Raw genomic sequence first — 18,767 nt, forward strand, 5'->3', positions numbered from 1 at the left:
GAAGGCAGTCATGGCTTCTTATAAAGGATAAACGAAACACCAGAATACCACATTCGACGTAGTTGTGTGACCATTGTCATGGATTACTACTTCTTGTCATTATATGTGTATGGAGTATGATCGTTGGGGACCAAGATATGTTGGGGACCAAGCTATGTTGTGAACCAATTCAATTTGCTAGAAGGATCTTTGATAAACATGTGATTTTTCTTCTTTTATGACAGGTGGAGGAAATCCAAACCATACAAATCATATCCTAATTAGTGTTGTGAATACAGAGTCGAGGATAAAATCTCAATGATTGATTGATTGATTCACGTGTTTATTGAAGATCTTATTCTTCCATCCAATTGAATTGGGTTCACAAATAGCCTTCGTATGCGGTGGAATCACCACCTTATCCAACATCCAACGATCATGCTCCACACACATATAATAACAATAAGTATTAACCAATGGTCAATCTAGCTAGAGGGCTTTAATCATTAACTTATCCCTCGGTAAGTTAATGTTAAATAATTTCTATTGGTCGGAACTTCCCCCTAGGTACATACACTACCGGTACCCCAAACCTCACGTTTTGTATTGTCCAGATACAAAACAGTCACCACTTGATCTCTAGTATGATCAGCTGAGATGCATGCAGAACTGAATAATCGATTATTGAGCAATTGAGAAACCAGTCTGATTTCGCATGTCATCGCTATAAATGCTTAAAGTTGACGAATTCACAGAATAAAGCATATGTAATTGGTATACTTGTGGGGGTTTTGAGGGAACTCCATAGATGATAGTCTAGTTGATGAATATCTCCGAGATCAAGTCGTATGAACTCGGGAGGTATTGAGTTCAATTCTTACTGAGATAAATATCCTTATGTCTACCCGTTGGGCTTTTACCCAACTTATTCTATTGTCAAATGGAAAATTTTTGTGTTCGCCGATCGAACAGCTCAAGTTTTGACCCATATAGGATGTTCAAAGAAAAAATTTATATGATGTCATTCTCGGTTACCAAAAAAAGAAGAATTTGAAAGGGTTTATACGGAAATTCTTCCATAATGACATAAAGTAATGATTATTTGTTATCTGCAGATTTGCTGTTTGCGAAAATTGAGCTGCTGCAAAGGTGGACCTATGGTGTCCGGACAAACTCCATGGTGTCCGAACAAATGGTCTCAGAACGTGCAGTTTTTTGAGACAGAAGACAATCTCTCAAAACGTGCAGGTTTTGGAGTTTTCGATGTATATTCTCATGTTGAGATTGATTTTATTATTCAGTTCAATTTTCTCTATTGTCGTTGATATTTCTATTAAGGAGGATCTAGGTCAAATTTCCCTACACTATATCTATAGGTGAAATACATTCGTTGTATTTTGCCTTATCGTTCAATTTTACGGTAATTGTTGAAATGTGACGATTTGTTTGATTCCTTAATGGGGTTTTTTTTTTTTATATATTATTCTGGTAGGCTATGTAAATCTTTGATCTGAGTAAGTTTCTATGTAACTAATTTGACAATTAATTTACAAATTAAACTGCATATGCTAAGACAAAGCATATACTAAGGAATATGAATAGATCGATACATCATATAAATAGATTTCATATGCAATACAAACTTTTATTCCAAATTATAAGAAGACAACAACATCGAGCTTTTATTACATGGTAGAAGCATAAACACACAAAGAGAGAGTTCGAACTTTTATTTCAAGCTCTAAGAAATGGCAACATCCTCGAGTGACAGCCATATCAAGCTTTTATTATATGACAGAAACATGAAACACATAAAGAGACGGTGGCATGTATCACCAAGTACAAATACATGACATGCAGCTCCCAAAGAAGGCAACACCAGCACGAGTAATCAACCTGCATTTGTGATTGTGGAGAAGATTAGTAAAAATATATTGCTACAAAAATATTAAAAAAGAGACTAGGTGATTTCTATTTTCTTTACTGTGGGGCTCAATTTTCCATAGCTGATTTTTTCCTTCATCCCATACTCCACCAATAATAATAGCACCATGATATGAATAGATGTACAAAGCACAAGCTTCCAAATGCGATTTGCAATCAAGACTCCTTATAGCCTTGAAACCTTCACCTCGATCTTCTGCTTGTGCCCACAAGACAGACCTGTCAAGATCACTTGGATTGTAAACCAATCTCACCTACATGTATAAGAATTTTCACAGTATATGGTTACCATGGAAGGCTTATGCTATCATTAATAGTAAAATCATAAGCCACAAAATTTAGAAAGCTTGCAATTTTAAAGTTAAGCGAATTCTTACAGGAATAGGATGATCGAAGGAATGTTGTAGGGTCTGACCAGTTGCTCTATTAACCAGAGAAAATGCAGGAAAGCCCCATGTGTCCATCTCATCGCTATCTTTTTTGTACCAATACTGCAACAACAAAAGAATTAATGTTAGACCCATATATATACTAGAATATGCTCATTGTACATTAGAAACGAATGAAGATCATTAAAACATGCATTTTCACAGGAAAAATGAAATGATCAAAAAAACTTAATGGATCGTCCTTTCACGAATAAACCTGACGGTAATCATTTTTATTAGTTGGGGCAAGAATGGCCATGCCTACACCAACGGCTATGTTGTAGTCGGGACAATCCTTACAGTACACCCTATAAGAAGGTTCGGTTGATATAGTTAGTACTGTTGCAGACATTGTTAACTGGATAAGCCGGGAATGAGATAAGCTTGGGATATATGGGGTTCTAGGGAGGCAGACATGCCTTCTTATATAGGATATAAACGAAACACCAAAAACAATACCACATTCAATGTAGTTTTGTGACCATTGATCACCACTTCTTGTCATTATATGTGTATGGTGTATGATCGTTGTGAGAAGCCGATTCAATTAGGCAGAAGGGAGCTTCAATAAACACGTGAATCACGCAAAACTATTAGGATATGATTTGTATGGTTTGGTTTTCCTCCACCTGTCAAGTCCTAAGTCCTGTCTTCTCGCCGAAAAAAAAAAAAAAAAAAAAAAAGCCATCACGATATGATTTGTATGGTTTGGTTTTGCTCCACCTGTCAAGTCCAATCGCGATATGATTTGTATGGTTTGTCATTATACTCCATTACTCGTATAATGACAAGAAGTAATAATCACGGGTTGTTTTTACATTTTTTACTATGGAGAAATAGAACCATCACCTCCTAATCCATAGTTTGATCAACTAAGACACTTGGAAAACCGAGCAGTCGAGACATCGATCTAATTTTGGATGTAATCATTGTAAAAGTATAAAGTGGACGAATTCACAAAATAAAGTATATGTAACTAGTATATTAATGGGGTTTCAAGGGAATCACTTAGGTGATATATAGCTCAGTTGACGAATCTCTGTAGGAGGTGTCAAGTTCGATTCTTACTGGGAACAATATATTTGTGTCAATGCGTTTGGTTTTTGCGCAACTTAATTACAATGTTGTCAGGTGGGAAACTTACAATGACATCAGTTATATCATTGAAAGGCGAGTTTGTTATCTGACAATGTGCGACCGTTCTTATCCGAAGAAACTTGCCTTTCAATACCTTGAAGACCTCAAAAATGAGTTTGAGCGTGTGAATGGGGCTCAAATACAAACAGCTGCTAGACCTTATGCTTTCATTAAGTTTGGTAGGTTCACTTTTTTAATAATTTATTTGCCTGTGATGGTTAATTTTCTACACCCCAAATTTGGTGTGTCTATTGCTGAACTCGACTGGATTTTTTTCCATTATCTTTTCCAAAGATACGTTCATACAGAGGACAAAGAAATTGTACCAGGACACTCGTACTCAGCGGAATATTGCAAAGCTGAATGATGAAGTTTTTGAAGTCCACCAGATAATGACTCGCAATGTACAGGAAGTTCTTGGTGTTGCTGAAAAATTGGACCGTAAGAATCTGGTTGTGTTTCTCTAATTCCCTGAGTTCAGTTGTCTTATCATATGTTTTGGCTTCTATTTGAAATGATTGTATTAAATATGTAAGGAATAGCATTACCTGTTTACTTCTTTGTGGGATGTACAAGGGGTTTACAAGATTGCACATGGCTATGACTAATATTATGTTGGTCAAGTGATGTACAAATGTTAATGACTGGCTAGATGTGTTAAGACATTTTGCTGCTTTGCAAAGGGAAGTCTTATTCTTTACAAGTAACATCATTAATCTTTCATCGGCTTTCTTCAGTCTGCCCTTGTGATTGCTTTTACTTGATGTCAACTACTTAATATCCTAAAATTATGATCGAATGCAACAAGAAATTAACTCCCCCTTTTGATTGGCAGGCTTTAATTCGGAAGTGGGCACCTGTTGCCATTGTGTTAGGTGTTGTTTTCCTCCTCTTCTGGGTCAAAACAAAGCTATGGTGATCCCAAGGCCGTCTGTAGCATTTTGGAGGCCCTAGACAAGTTAAGAAACTGAGACCCTCATTACCTAAAATAATTTTTTTTTTTTATAAATATGAAATCCAGCATATCTAATAAATTCAAAATGCAATATAATTAGTTCTTGAATACAAATAAATTATCACTAATATCCAATAAATTAAGCGACTCAAACTTATAAATTTATTACATCAAATGAAACCAAATAACGCTAAACCAAATAATTCATGGGGGAGGGGCCTCACTTGTACAGTTCGGATTTGATTTGTTACCACAATCAAAGTTATAGGTCAATGAATTGCACTTTTTAATTTTTATATATGTGATGGCGTGTCATTTTGTGTTTGGGTTAATGGGCTTATTTTCTTAAATAACAATATATTAGGATTTTTTTTTTCTGATTTGGGGGCTCCGCAATTCCTTAGAGTCTACAATTTATATTCAATGGTGAAGAAAAAGACATACAAATTTTAAAATGAAAAAACAAAAATATAGTGTGATGTGGCACATCTCTCAAGCCATTGGATTCCAATTGTAGACTCTACAATTTGAAACTAATTGCGGAGCCTCCTAATCCATTTTTTTTCTTATATCAATTGACAAGTACATTGTATTGTCTATATACACCTAAAAAGATATACAATTTAATGAAAAGTGAGGCCCCTCCCCCATGAGAGGCCCTAGGCGACTTCCTGTCTGGCCTCCCCTTGGAGCCGGCTATGGGTGATCCAACTACCCTTTTTATGGTTATTGAGAGTCGACGCATATTATTTGTGGGTTTTCTCCATGAAGCTTTTGGTTGCCTGTTTCGCACACTAGTGCCCATGCTTCAGGGACCTCAGATTCAATGCGCCCCACGCCAGGCCTCAAACATGCATCAAGGTGACTTTTTGATTTGGTCATGGCGCAATCTCAGTGAGACTAGTTGTGCTTAAGCTACTCTAGAGTTGATTTGCGATATGGATATATGAAAGAGACCCTTTGCCTTTGGAACAAATTAAGGAACCAGGCATTTTAAATACAACGTAAAGGAATTTGTACCAGAGTGGCTCTATAGAGGCGTTCATTGATAAGCATATTCGATACTAGATAATCTTATCCTATTCGATTTTAACATTTCCTCTTAATTTTATGCACTTACCACTACGATTTTACCTATATTAATATGAGTGGATCTATATTTTCATCTCAGCAAATGCAAATGCTTCTCACCAATGTTTATTGGTCCTGGTTGGGATTCCCACTAATGTTTGCCTTACTGACCGGACCTCTATTTTGAGGTCCTAATACTATCTAATTAGGAGGTTCTAGTGCTTATAGTAATTCATTTGTGTTTAAATAAAGTAATTTTACCCTTATACATGTTTCCCGTTGGTTCTGCAGGAAATCGGGCTTAAATGACTGAATTGGACACTTTTTGCTGTGAGGTGTCGGGACTTAGATTATGAAGATATTCTTGAAGACTACAAGCTCCAACGGTACACTAATCTATGGCCGAGATTGAATTGTTTTGAATTATGAATGGATTAGATTACAACAAGACTTGAAGGGTTAAGATGATCATTTAAAGGTGAATCCAATGGTTGTGCATAAGACAACATTCTTGCTTGCAATTTTTGACTTAAAAGAATATCTTACTTGATTTTTGGAGTCAAAGATGGCTGCAAGTTGCTACACATTTAAAAGGAAATTGTTGGAGATACCAATGCCAAGATTTGGTGCAAGTTTGATCAAATGGTCAAAGATGACAAAATTGTTGGAGATACCAAGGTCAAGATTTGGTGCAAGTTTAATCAAATGGTCAAAGATGGCTGCAAGTGCACATGACAACTCAAATCTTGCAAAGCTAGACTTGGAAAATAATGCAAGTGCAACGGCTACATATTGCAAGGTTGAGATTTAATGAATTATTCATTCACTTCTCCAACATGAAGCCACCATAGGAGTAGTGTAGATCTAGTTTCTCTCTCTAAGTTTTCTTTGTTGTTTTTGGTGCTTTCTCTTGATTTTGTATAAACTCTGATTTAGATGACAATAGATTGGATGTTTATTGCAACAATCATGAGTGGGTAGTTCTCTTTTCTAGTTTCTAGTCCCAAAACGGTGGGTGCTCGGTTTCGATTACTTAAGGTATGCTCAAAGAATCGTAGCTTCGATTTCTCTCTTTTAATTTCGTGATAGTTGTGTGATTGGATCTATGGGAATGACATATTTGCTTGTATTCTTGGATTGTCTAGTCTAGGGATTGCATCTAATGCGTTCGATTGAGAATTGTTAAACCCATTGCATGATTTCCTTAATTAATTGAGTTTTTCATTGCATAGCTATTAATTATGTGTATTGATGATGGGGTTTTGGGTTAAATTAGGAATGTGCATGGGAGAGTTATGGTTAATTGATCTTTGAGTGTGAAACTAGGGTGTTAGCCAAGCCAAGCCCCAAGGGGGAATATTAATTCATAATATTAGGTGCTTATCCCTTTGCGTTCATCGTAGATTAAGAGACCCGATGGCCTACATGTATGAATTGAAGTCTTATAACCCAATTCTCTTTGCATATGCATGATTGATAGTATCACACAATGCATTGTGTATGGTTGTGTGTGTTTGCAATGATACCTTGAGTATGAGAACCGAGTAGTCACCGGGACGGATTAGAGACTAGGTTTTTAATTAATTGTTTTAAATCCAATTTGTGCTTACTTTGATTACAAAATCGCTCATGCTACCGAGTCATTCGGCCCATTTCTTTTACTTGCTTTAATTTGATATTCATTGTGTTTATTAGTGTTAGCTAGTCATTTGCATATCATTCACTTCAAATTTGCATTGCTTCCTCGTGGATCGATACCGGACTCACCGGTTTATTACTTGACGATACCCTACACTTGGGGTAAGTACACACACACACTTTGGTGTCGGTCAAGTTTTTGGCGCCGTTGCCGGGGATGCGAGTGTCAAAGACGGAGCTGGGTGGCTTGTAGATGCTAGCTTTATGCTATTAAACACCATCAAATAAGGAAGGAGCACAGTCACGCTTCAAGGGTAACTTCGTTCCTCCCTTTTACTTGCTTTGTAGTGTAGTCGATTTAGTGTAGTTGCTGAAAAAAAAAAAAAAAAAAAATTTTTGTGAGGAGAACTTGGCGGATGGGGCTAACTTAGATTCCTGTGGGCGATGGATGCCACCTTGTTTGCTGCTTGGTAGTGATACATTGTTTGAGAGAGCTTTGTGCATTTTTATTTTTATCACTACTTGCTACATCTTGGTGTGTTATTGTTCCTAAGGTTGATTGTTGCTCTATTCCTATCCTTGCTCTTGTTCTTGCTTAATATTGTTCTTGGTTGTTCATTAAAAAAAAAAAAATAATCTTGTGTTACTTGACATGGTTGAGTGCTACTTTTGTGTGTTACTTGCTATTGTTCCTTGCCATCATGTCTCAACCTAGAGATAATGTTAGTGGGCATGGGTATAATAGAGATGGGATAGGTGGTGATATAAATGTGAGTGATGCGGGGAGTGTACGTGGGGGTGATATGAATCTTGATGCATTGCGTCGTCTTTTGCAACATGTGAATATTGATGAGTTGATGAATCCGGTGCAAGGGCAAGATGTCCAAATTGGCAATGCCCAAAATTTGCAAAATGTTCAAGTTGAGCATGCTTTGCAAAATGCACCTCAACCATTTCAACAAGACAATGCGGCGCAATTTGCCCCACAAAATGTCCACCCACCTATGTATTATCAAATGCCACAAGTGCCACAATATGCTCCCTTCGGACAAAATTTACATGCACCTCCTCCTTTTGACTACATTCATGCACATGAGTACCAACCCTTTAGGCAAGCACAATCTTCACACCAATGTATAGCTCCACCATCTTACCAACCATGCACCCCACCCCAAGAGAGATCACTTGAGGATACGCTTCAAATATTCATGGAAGCTCAATTGGAGGTTAATCAAAGGAGATTTGAATTTCGTGAGCAAACCAATAGAGCCTTGGAAGATTTAAAAAGCCAATTGACAAAGATCACTCAAACATTAGAATTTCAATTCGAAACTTCAAGTGAGGGGTTGAATGTGCAAGAACAAGAACAACCCATCATTACCTCAAGGAGTGGGATAGTAATTGACAATACCATGACTCCTAAGGTAAGTGAGGATGAGAAATTAGTGGAAGAAGTGGGTGGTGAGGTGAAAAATGTTATAGTTGGAGATAGATCATGTCGAGACAAGGACAATTATCTAGTTGAAAAGGTTGAGGAAAAGAGCGAAGAGAAGAGAAATGAAGAGAAAGAGGAGAACAAAGTGAGACCAAAAGGGAATGAGTTAGACCTTGGGAGGGCAATTGAGTACATCCCTAAGCTTTATATTCACTCTCATGTTGAGGATAAATTAGAGATGACACTTGCAAAGAATTCATTTGAGGGTGTGCTAGTTTTGATTAAGAAAGGTAGTCGACTTTTGATTGAGGGAGATATTATGAAAAAAGTTTTGAAGTTCTTGACTATTTATAGTGTAGAACATTTGCCCCTTCATTTAGGAGCATTAGAGGCCTTCCCAATCAAAGTCGGTGCATACCAAGTGCATCCTCAAGAATTGACAACGTTACCTTTTGCAAGTGGATTTAAAGAATCCTCTAAACATCATGTCACACATAAAATATTTACCAAAATTAGAAAAGTGTGGCATCCCAAACCACGATTAAAATTCTTTTTAGGTGAGTTTGGAGAAAAGGGGACCGAATCATGTGTGGTTCGTCATGTTCCTCAAAGTGGGAGTAGTGATTTTGAGGATGTTCTTGGGATCTCAAGGATCCCATCCCTCTCTTGTGTTATGGTTGATCCACTTTTGTACATATATGTTTAGGATTGGTTTAGAGATCACTTTTATTTTTGTGTATCTCGTATGCTCAAAATCCATTTCACAATTTTTGCTCCTTGTGCACTTATTCAAGTTGGGGGGTGAGAATTGTGAAATGATTGTGTGTTATGTTGTGACTTTCTTACCCTTAATTTTGGTGTGTTTTTGCATGTTCACAATGCATCTCACAATTTGTTCTTGCCTTGTTTTTTATTCTTGACATTGGGGACAATATCTCATTTAAGTTGGGGGGTGAGAGAATTGTGAATTCATTGTGAAACTTGCTTTATTTTGGTGTGCTTTTGTGAATATCAAAAATTTGAAAAAAAAAAAAAAAATTTCTTGTTGTGTCATGCTTGGATAGTGTGGTTGGTATTAACTTTTTCAGGATATGCTTCGTTTCTCATGATTCCGATCACTTTTGAAGAGTATGGTATGATTTCCTACCCTCTATCCTATTGTGTTGTGCTTTGTTGTTCATACATGCTAGATGAACTTTAGGAGGGGACGGGTAGGTGCTTTTGGGGATTCACTACCAATTTGACTGTTAATTTCTTATTCTTGTTCACACGTGCAAGTGTAGAGTAGGTTCCTTGGTTTCTTTTGCTAAATCAATGCATGTGATTGAGTGGGATGACTATAATCAATTTTTCTTGGGATGATTGGGACCTAGTTTGATATCAAAATTGTGCAGTTGAGCAGACATCTTGGCATTGAAGCATTTGTATGACTGCGTTTTTGGATCCTTTTGTCTGAAAAATTACCTTTTTACCCTTCTCATTCCTTTGAGCCATTCTTCATTGATATACATTGGGTTTTGGGTGATTCTTTTCATTGATATTCATTTGACATCTTAGCGCGTGTTCTTCAATAGCTTTGTAAACATTACATTTGATTACTGAGAAGTGTGATTTTTGTATTTTGCCACTTGCTTGTGAACTTAGGATTGAAAGATTCACTAGGTTGAGAGATTTGAGCTTATCCTATTCATTTGTGAGTGATTATAAGCCCTAAATTTCTTTAAGCCTTTTTAGTTCACTTACAAGCCTTGTGTGAACCACTTCCTTAAATACTTCCCACCTTTGGTTGCAAGGTTGAGTATGAGCTTGAAAAAGATAAGTCGGTAGTGATATTACCCTTTCTTATGTTGAAAAAAAATTGAGGGTTGTTGTATAAATGTTGTTTATTCTCAAAAAAAAAAAAGAAAAAGAAAAAAAGGAAAAAGAAAAAGAAAAAAAAAAAAAAGTATGCAATAAAGAATCTTTTGTGTGTAAAGAAGGAGAAGTCTTTGAAATTGTGGTACAATGGAAGGGGTGACAAAATGAGAATTTAGCTCACATGTTTGAACTTAACCTTGCAACTTGTCACCTAGTTCCAAATTCTTCCTACCTTGTCCCATGACCACATTACAACCCAGTTAACCTTTTGATGAATTTGATCCAAGGTAAGCAAGTGAGTTGGCGGATGCTTTAATTGCTCTTGTAGGTGATTTCTTTCTCAAAGCTATGCCCATCCAAATTATCTTTTATAAACACATATATTTAATTCAATTGTGTAAGTCATTTACTTAGCACAATGTTTTTATGTTTTTGTGTACATTTGGGATTGGGGATTTATGAACACCAAAAGGTTCCGTAACAAGGTTTTACTTGTGTGAATGTATTGAGTTGTCTTGCTTGATTGCACTTATATTTTTCATAGTATAAAAATGTTCTTAGTCATCTTTGAGGGGATTTGAGATTGATTTTCTAAAGATTTTGCATGTCTTCAACTAGCGGGGAAATTGGGGGATTAGCTCTATTTCTTGCATGTGAGAACTTAAGAATCATTTATGGTGCTTTCAAAGTAATAGTGGATCCCTTGGCAAGTGTTTGTGGGTATCGCTCTGATAAGCCCTCACGAGACTACAACTCGTCCACTAGGGTGACCTAGGGGTTTAAAGGCTTGTTGCATATGCTAAATGCAACCGTGATGCCTACGTCAGTGAGTTAGGATTTTATTTTTAGAAGTGTTTGCATTGCTAGGGACTAGCAACGTCTAAGTTGGGGGGTGTGACCGGACCTCTATTTTGAGGTCCTAATACTATCTAATTAGGAGGTTCTAGTGCTTATAGTAATTCATTTGTGTTTAAATAAAGTAATTTTACCCTTATACATGTTTCCCGTTGGTTCTGCAGGAAATCGGGCTTAAATGACTGAATTGGACACTTTTTGCTGTGAGGTGTCGGGACTTAGATTATGAAGATATTCTTGAAGACTACAAGCTCCAACGGTACACTAATCTATGGCCGAGATTGAATTGTTTTGAATTATGAATGGATTAGATTACAACAAGACTTGAAGGGTTAAGATGATCATTTAAAGGTGAATCCAATGGTTGTGCATAAGACAACATTCTTGCTTGCAATTTTTGACTTAAAAGAATATCTTACTTGATTTTTGGAGTCAAAGATGGCTGCAAGTTGCTACACATTTAAAAGGAAATTGTTGGAGATACCAATGCCAAGATTTGGTGCAAGTTTGATCAAATGGTCAAAGATGACAAAATTGTTGGAGATACCAAGGTCAAGATTTGGTGCAAGTTTAATCAAATGGTCAAAGATGGCTGCAAGTGCACATGACAACTCAAATCTTGCAAAGCTAGACTTGGAAAATAATGCAAGTGCAACGGCTACATATTGCAAGGTTGAGATTTAATGAATTATTCATTCACTTCTCCAACATGAAGCCACCATAGGAGTAGTGTAGATCTAGTTTCTCTCTCTAAGTTTTCTTTGTTGTTTTTGGTGCTTTCTCTTGATTTTGTATAAACTCTGATTTAGATGACAATAGATTGGATGTTTATTGCAACAATCATGAGTGGGTAGTTCTCTTTTCTAGTTTCTAGTCCCAAAACGGTGGGTGCTCGGTTTCGATTACTTAAGGTATGCTCAAAGAATCGTAGCTTCGATTTCTCTCTTTTAATTTCGTGATAGTTGTGTGATTGGATCTATGGGAATGACATATTTGCTTGTATTCTTGGATTGTCTAGTCTAGGGATTGCATCTAATGCGTTCGATTGAGAATTGTTAAACCCATTGCATGATTTCCTTAATTAATTGAGTTTTTCATTGCATAGCTATTAATTATGTGTATTGATGATGGGGTTTTGGGTTAAATTAGGAATGTGCATGGGAGAGTTATGGTTAATTGATCTTTGAGTGTGAAACTAGGGTGTTAGCCAAGCCAAGCCCCAAGGGGGAATATTAATTCATAATATTAGGTGCTTATCCCTTTGCGTTCATCGTAGATTAAGAGACCCGATGGCCTACATGTATGAATTGAAGTCTTATAACCCAATTCTCTTTGCATATGCATGATTGATAGTATCACACAATGCATTGTGTATGGTTGTGTGTGTTTGCAATGATACCTTGAGTATGAGAACCGAGTAGTCACCGGGACGGATTAGAGACTAGGTTTTTAATTAATTGTTTTAAATCCAATTTGTGCTTACTTTGATTACAAAATCGCTCATGCTACCGAGTCATTCGGCCCATTTCTTTTACTTGCTTTAATTTGATATTCATTGTGTTTATTAGTGTTAGCTAGTCATTTGCATATCATTCACTTCAAATTTGCATTGCTTCCTCGTGGATCGATACCGGACTCACCGGTTTATTACTTGACGATACCCTACACTTGGGGTAAGTACACACACACACTTTGGTGTCGGTCACTTACCTAAGCCAATATTCTCGTTTTCGCATTGTTCACCCCTGCTCGTGCGGGTGCTTTCCGCTCAAAGGCACCCGCACGAGCATCAAGAGAGATTGAAAGAAAAAGAAATAAGCTAACATGGATTGCTCTTTAATTATTTTTATTCCCTTCGTATCGCTTTTATTAATATAATGATATAATATGAAGTCTATATTTCATTAATGGAGAGTTAGTGGATTCTTAAGGTGATTGATTAGTGCCAAAACTAGTTGGGAAAGATAATATATTTGGATTTTCTTGGTCTCATTAACATGGTGTGAAATTGGGGCATGCGAATAAGCTTCTCTTTTTAATTACTTTTTTATATCAATATTATTAAAAAAAATTCAAAAAATAATAAAAGATAAATATTAATAACTTTTTTTAGAAGGAAAATGGACTTTCATTCAAATAAATCACGTTCTACGTAGTGTAGGATTGATTGAGGGCATTCCTCAAACAAAACAAAAATCGTGAACCGATGAATGAGTTAACTTAGCTAAATCATGAGTCACATAATTGGCCAATCTCTTAACATGTGAAAAATAACAAGAATGAAAAACCTAACTCGGGCCGGAATATCATGAAGAACAACTCCTCAAAGATGATAAGAACCCCCCAAATTATTAAGCGGAGATATTACCTCGAGAGAATCACTTTCCACTTGAATAACCCGAACACCTAGAGAAATCGCAAACTCCAACCCAAACAAAATAGCTCCAGCTTCCGCATGAAAAACACCCAAATCCACTTGTCTCATCCCATAACCAAACCAAGCACAAAGGCTATTGAAGTCACGAAGAACCACTCCATACCCATATGATTCTGTGGTAAAGGCCGCATCACAGTTGAGCTTAACACAACCAGCAGGAGAGACACACCAAACCACCCGATCATGAAAAACCTGTATGGTTCTAAATCGTTGGGATACAAAGTGTATAACATGTTAGTTTTGGGCCAATATGGACTTGGTTCGCCCAATTAATGGGCCCAACTAAGAACCGTGCTTAACCAGTTAACGTGCTTTTGGGCATATCATCATGAAAGAGACCAATATAACCTTGTTAGTCCAAAAACAGACCGAAAGAGGAAAGAGGCCGAAGAAAATATGTAGTTTTGACTTACAGAGTGAGAGAGCTATGTCTGCTTCCTTTGCTCTGGTTATTTAGGTTCTCACTACCCATGTTTGTAATCATGTTATTTCCATTGTCCCTATCTTGGGTTTTTCTAATCTGATCATTTTATTTTGTAGGTGTTTACTGCTTATGATCAAACTCCCTTTACCTCCCTGCCTTACCCTACCAACTGAACTACTAATCTAATTATCAGCTATTCTACAGCTCTAAAGGAAGAAAGGGATCTCCTTTGATTGGGTGAGTATATATTGGGACCTTTGAGCTTTATGGGTTTTATCAGGTTTTCACTTATTTTGATTGTTCTTAATCTTTTTCCAACTATTGTGGCAGAGAGCTTGTTTGAAGCTCATAGTTCAGTGTGACAGTCATAGCTGTAATCATCTCACATAACAGTCGGGTCTTAAATGTCACACCAAGAGTTTCTGTGTTTTTGTGCAGAGACTACAGAGACTGAGAGGAAAAAAATTAACATCTAAGAAAAAGGAACCTGGCCTCTTTTTCCTAAGCATCATAGAACTTGCAGTATTTGGTGGGGAATTCTTCACATAATCTTTAAGTGATCTCTGTTATGCAATGCCCTATGCTTGAAACATGTATAATTCCCTTAAGTTAAAGGATTTTTTTTTCAGCCATGGGCTATTTTAAGTTCTATTGTTCTAATCCCCTTTCCTGCATGGTAAATGTCCTCAATTACCGGTTTAGTAGTGGGGAATTCTTTAAAAATAATAATTTTCCCTTTGAATCATTTCTTCGTGCCGACCCGGTTTTAAAGCTTTACTGTGCCAGGGTTGTTTGCGGCACTTTCGTGATATGTTCAAGGTTTTGTGAGTCTCACTTTTTACATGTAATCATCCATGGTTGGGTTTTTTTTTTTTTTTTATCGGCTTAAGTAATGTTTTCCGAGTCAATTCTCTCCAAGTATTATTGAGATTTTTGTGTTCATCTAAGTGTAGGGTGCTCAAACATTAAATTACCTGTGGTGTTTATTTTTAGGAATAATGGCAGCTGAACCAGTTAATGTGAATGACTTCCAAGTGTTGGCCAAGCAAGTCCTTCCAAAGATGTACTATGATTTCTATGCTGGGGGAGCTGAGGACGAGCACACTCTAAGAGAGAATATTGAAGCATTTCATAGAATCACGTAATGTGTAAAACGTGTCAATGACTAGTGTAGCAAACCATGTACAAGAAATTAATGATTCATTTAAACATGTTGCTTCTCAGTTTTCGGCCGAGAGTTCTTGTTGATGTGAGCAGAATCGATATGTCGACTAATGTATTGGGTTACAAAATCTCAGCACCCATTATGATTGCTCCGACAGCTTTGCATAAGCTGGCGCACCCTGAAGGTCTAAATTGTGTTCCATAGTTATTAGCTGAAATATGTTTACAATTTTTCTTATCGCTTGCTGTTGCCATTTATTGTAGGTGAGGTTGCCACAGCAAGAGCTGCGGCCTCATGTAACACCATAATGGTAGTTATGGAACCTGTTTTAACTTCATTTGCTTGGTTTAAGGATACAATTGCTGAATTGTTTTTCATCGCAGATTTTATCCTACACGTCTACCTGCACGGTGGAGGAGGTTGCCGCGAGCTGCAATGCCATTCGGTTTTTTCAATTATATGTATATGGTCTATGTCGTGCTCTGTCAATATTTTTTTATTTTGAAAACCAATATTTACTAACAGTGTTTCTGTGTGTGTGTGTGTGTGTGAAACCATTTAATAGAAGTTGTGACTGCAATTGGGTATCCTTTTTTGATTAGGTATACAAAAGACGAGATATATCAGCTCAGCTGGTGCAGAGAGCTGAGAGAAATGGCTACAAGGCTATTGTCTTGACTGGAGATGTTCCAAGGCTTGGTCGAAGAGAGGCAGACATAAAAAATAAGTAAATTACATTATTCTTTTTCTGACTTACTCTCTTTGTTAAGCACACATACTAAATTTCTTCCAGAGTCTAATCTGACTGACTCCATCCAATGAGAATGGGATTGTCCTCAAATTCTTATGTCTAAAACCATGAGATATATTTACCACTTCTTGTCTCCTTAACTAACTGGGTATGCTGTATCTAATGCATCTTTCTGTCATATGATCATTTATGCAGAATGGTGGCACCTCAATTGAAGAACTTTGAAGGTCTCTTGTCAACTGAAGTTGTCTCTGTAAGTGGAAAAGTTCAGTTCTGCTTATTCCTTTAAGTATGCCTATGACAATGAATAAATCACTTCTTCCTTTTGCGTTTTGCGTTTTGCGTTTTACCTTTTATTGCTATACATCACAGCCATATTTCATTCTCATAATATGAGAGATTCTATATAAAAATGAAATACTCTTTTGCATCAGTCCCCAAAGTATTGTTCAGTTCTAAAACTACGTTAAAGGGTCAATATCTGTGTTTGCTATGTGAAAGTGTACCCACATATGTGCAATATCCCATTATATGAAGTTGAGAAAATCCAAGTAGGAGATCGTAAGAGAATAAGTGAGAAGCTCACAAAATCGAGCTGAAGTAATAAGAAAGGATATAGATATGGAAGGATTAAATGATTAATCTATAGCATCCTTTTAATGTTTGAATTATGACCCAATCTGGTTCCTTTTTCCCATAAAATGAACTTTTTTGCAGGATGATGGCTCAAACCTGGAAGCATTTGCCAAAAAAACTTTTGATGCTTCTTTTTCTTGGAAGGTATTTACTGTAAACTGATTGTTCAACATTTGAATTGCTTCTAGGAGACAATCATGGGTAATCAATCTGAGGCTATAATTCTCCATGGTCAGGAAAGTTCTCTTGTAGAGATAAATTCCACATTTTTTTGGGATGCAAAAGGTTCTATAGTAAAATGGTCTGGTTTGTAATATTCCACGAGTTGAGTATTTACTTAAAATGCGTTTGGCTTTAATAATTATCCATTGCAAGTATTGTTAGGGCGAATGCAGCGTACAGGAGCCATGGTTTCTGTGTTTCTTTAGGTTTCTTTGTCTATATTGGTAAAGCCTGCTTCGTAACTCATGCAGGACATAGGATGGTTGAGGTCTGTGACAAAATTGCCAATTCTGATCAAGGGTATACTCACTCATGAAGATGGTATGATTGCTGTTCCGTGTTATCATATTTACATCTCTTCCATGTTAATATTTTTCTCTCGCTCGTGTCTTTAGTTATTTGAATTAATCTTCGTTTTGAATGATGTTGAATATTTCATTAGACCCTTATATATAATATGCTTCACATTATATTGGTCGCTTTATGCAGTTTTTGAACATTTTAGTAACAATTCTTGTTAAAAAAACAGCTTTACCTTTTCCTTCTCTTTAAGCACTTCTCAGTGTCGAACTGTCGATACAGTAGAACTGTTTGCATGTAAAAAAAAGGGTTATGGTATGTTCCATATTTAGCATTGGTCAAGATTAATGTGCCACCTTTGGCAGCAATAAAGGCTGTGGAAGTAGGTGTTGACGGGATCGTTGTGTCTAATCATGGAGCTCGCCAGCTAGATCATAGTCCAGCAACAATTTCTGTTCTCGAAGAGGTATCATGAATGATTCCCATCTTCTTATTCTTTTTATTATAAATGCTTTTGGCCTGAGATAAGAGCCCTAGGTGTCGAAGCTTGTTTCAGAACTTAAAAATTAAAAAAAAAACCCAGTCTAGGTTTTTGTAGGCTAAAGCACATAAACGTAACTCAAGTATTCTGAATTTGCAGGTGGTTCATGCCGTTGCTGGGAAAGTTCCTGTTCTATTTGATGGGGGAGTGAGGCGAGGAACAGATGTTTTCAAGGCATTAGCCCTTGGTGCACAAGCTGTCCTAGTAAGTTCTTTGGATAGCCTATTCAAATCGCGTCCAACGTAACAACTTAGGGTGCCTGGAAAAGAAAAAAAAAACATCTATTGTTGTGTAGAATTGTAGATGGTGTCCTCCGGTATCTAATTGCAAATACTGCTTAATTCTACGATCCATGCATTGCTTTGCCAAAGTTATGGTTGTTAGGGGGTGGCAGTTTCTTACGTTTGGCAACTGAATTATGTCACTGCAGGTTGGAAGGCCTGTTGTCTTTGGGTTAGCAGCAAAGGGGGAACATGGGGTGAGACAAGTTGTTACTATGCTCAAGGATGAACTTGAACTCACCATGGCGCTGTCCGGCTGCCCGAGTGTGAAAGACATTACCAGGAGCCATGTGAGAACAGAACTTGAGAAACTCAAGTCCATGCTCTAATTTACTTTTCAGAGTTTGGAGCAAAAACTTATTCTGCAGATGAATGATTTACATCGTCAATAATGCAGCAAAGTATGCTAGTCCTTATAAGACAATCTTCTGTGGCATGATGGACCATTCAGTGAGCATTGGGAACATCTTGGATCTGTATCATGTGTGTACTTGTAAATTAAATGGTTATTTCTCACTGGAAACCTCTAATTGCATCATTTGAATATCACAATTGCTAAGGATCGAACCATGGAAACCCTGTAGGCTATGTCTTTGGCCAAAGCCGATAAAACCCGGTATGCATATGCCTTTGACCAAAGCCGATAAAATCAATCGATGTACTTAGAATTGGACTTAATAACCACTTGCATCTCAGAAATGCCATCCCCGT

General features: G+C 37.0%; 3 protein-coding genes across 5 annotated transcripts; 2 read left to right on the forward strand and 1 right to left on the reverse strand.

Annotated features, from left to right (window-relative positions):
- Positions 1 to 1,601: 1,601 nt before the first annotated feature.
- LOC119983203 (ricin B-like lectin R40G3) lies at positions 1,602 to 2,733 on the reverse strand. Its single transcript, XM_038826917.1, has 4 exons — positions 2,569 to 2,733; positions 2,301 to 2,414; positions 1,964 to 2,177; positions 1,602 to 1,875 (listed from the first exon to the last, which is right to left on the reverse strand). The coding sequence occupies exons 1-4, from the start codon at positions 2,701 to 2,703 to the stop codon at positions 1,871 to 1,873; spliced, it is 468 nt and encodes a 155-aa protein (XP_038682845.1). The 5' UTR covers positions 2,704 to 2,733; the 3' UTR covers positions 1,602 to 1,870.
- A 777-nt stretch (positions 2,734 to 3,510) lies between these two features.
- On the forward strand, positions 3,511 to 4,407 carry LOC119981964 (25.3 kDa vesicle transport protein-like). The gene is made up of 3 exons (XM_038825101.1): positions 3,511 to 3,667; positions 3,783 to 3,940; positions 4,324 to 4,407. The coding sequence occupies exons 1-3, from the start codon at positions 3,541 to 3,543 to the stop codon at positions 4,405 to 4,407; spliced, it is 369 nt and encodes a 122-aa protein (XP_038681029.1). The 5' UTR covers positions 3,511 to 3,540.
- Positions 4,408 to 14,054: 9,647 nt separating this feature from the next.
- Positions 14,055 to 18,579, forward strand: LOC119982516 (peroxisomal (S)-2-hydroxy-acid oxidase GLO4-like). 3 transcript variants are annotated; one of them, XM_038825947.1, is made up of 14 exons: positions 14,055 to 14,193; positions 14,277 to 14,397; positions 14,599 to 14,689; positions 15,154 to 15,301; positions 15,385 to 15,509; positions 15,589 to 15,635; positions 15,709 to 15,786; positions 15,928 to 16,052; positions 16,272 to 16,329; positions 16,794 to 16,856; positions 17,186 to 17,255; positions 17,600 to 17,700; positions 17,875 to 17,979; positions 18,206 to 18,579. In XM_038825947.1, exons 4-14 carry the CDS (start codon positions 15,159 to 15,161, stop codon positions 18,383 to 18,385), a joined length of 1,095 nt encoding a protein of 364 aa, XP_038681875.1. In that variant the 5' UTR covers positions 14,055 to 14,193; positions 14,277 to 14,397; positions 14,599 to 14,689; positions 15,154 to 15,158; the 3' UTR covers positions 18,386 to 18,579. The 3 variants fall into 3 exon arrangements, with proteins under 3 accessions (XP_038681875.1, XP_038681874.1, XP_038681876.1); XM_038825946.1 differs by lacking the exon at positions 14,599 to 14,689; XM_038825948.1 differs by lacking the exons at positions 14,599 to 14,689; positions 16,794 to 16,856.
- The last annotated feature ends 188 nt before the right edge of the window (positions 18,580 to 18,767 follow it).

This window comes from Tripterygium wilfordii, chromosome 17 (assembly GCF_013401445.1).
Source record: "Tripterygium wilfordii isolate XIE 37 chromosome 17, ASM1340144v1, whole genome shotgun sequence".
Taxonomy (NCBI): Eukaryota; Viridiplantae; Streptophyta; class Magnoliopsida; order Celastrales; family Celastraceae; genus Tripterygium; species Tripterygium wilfordii.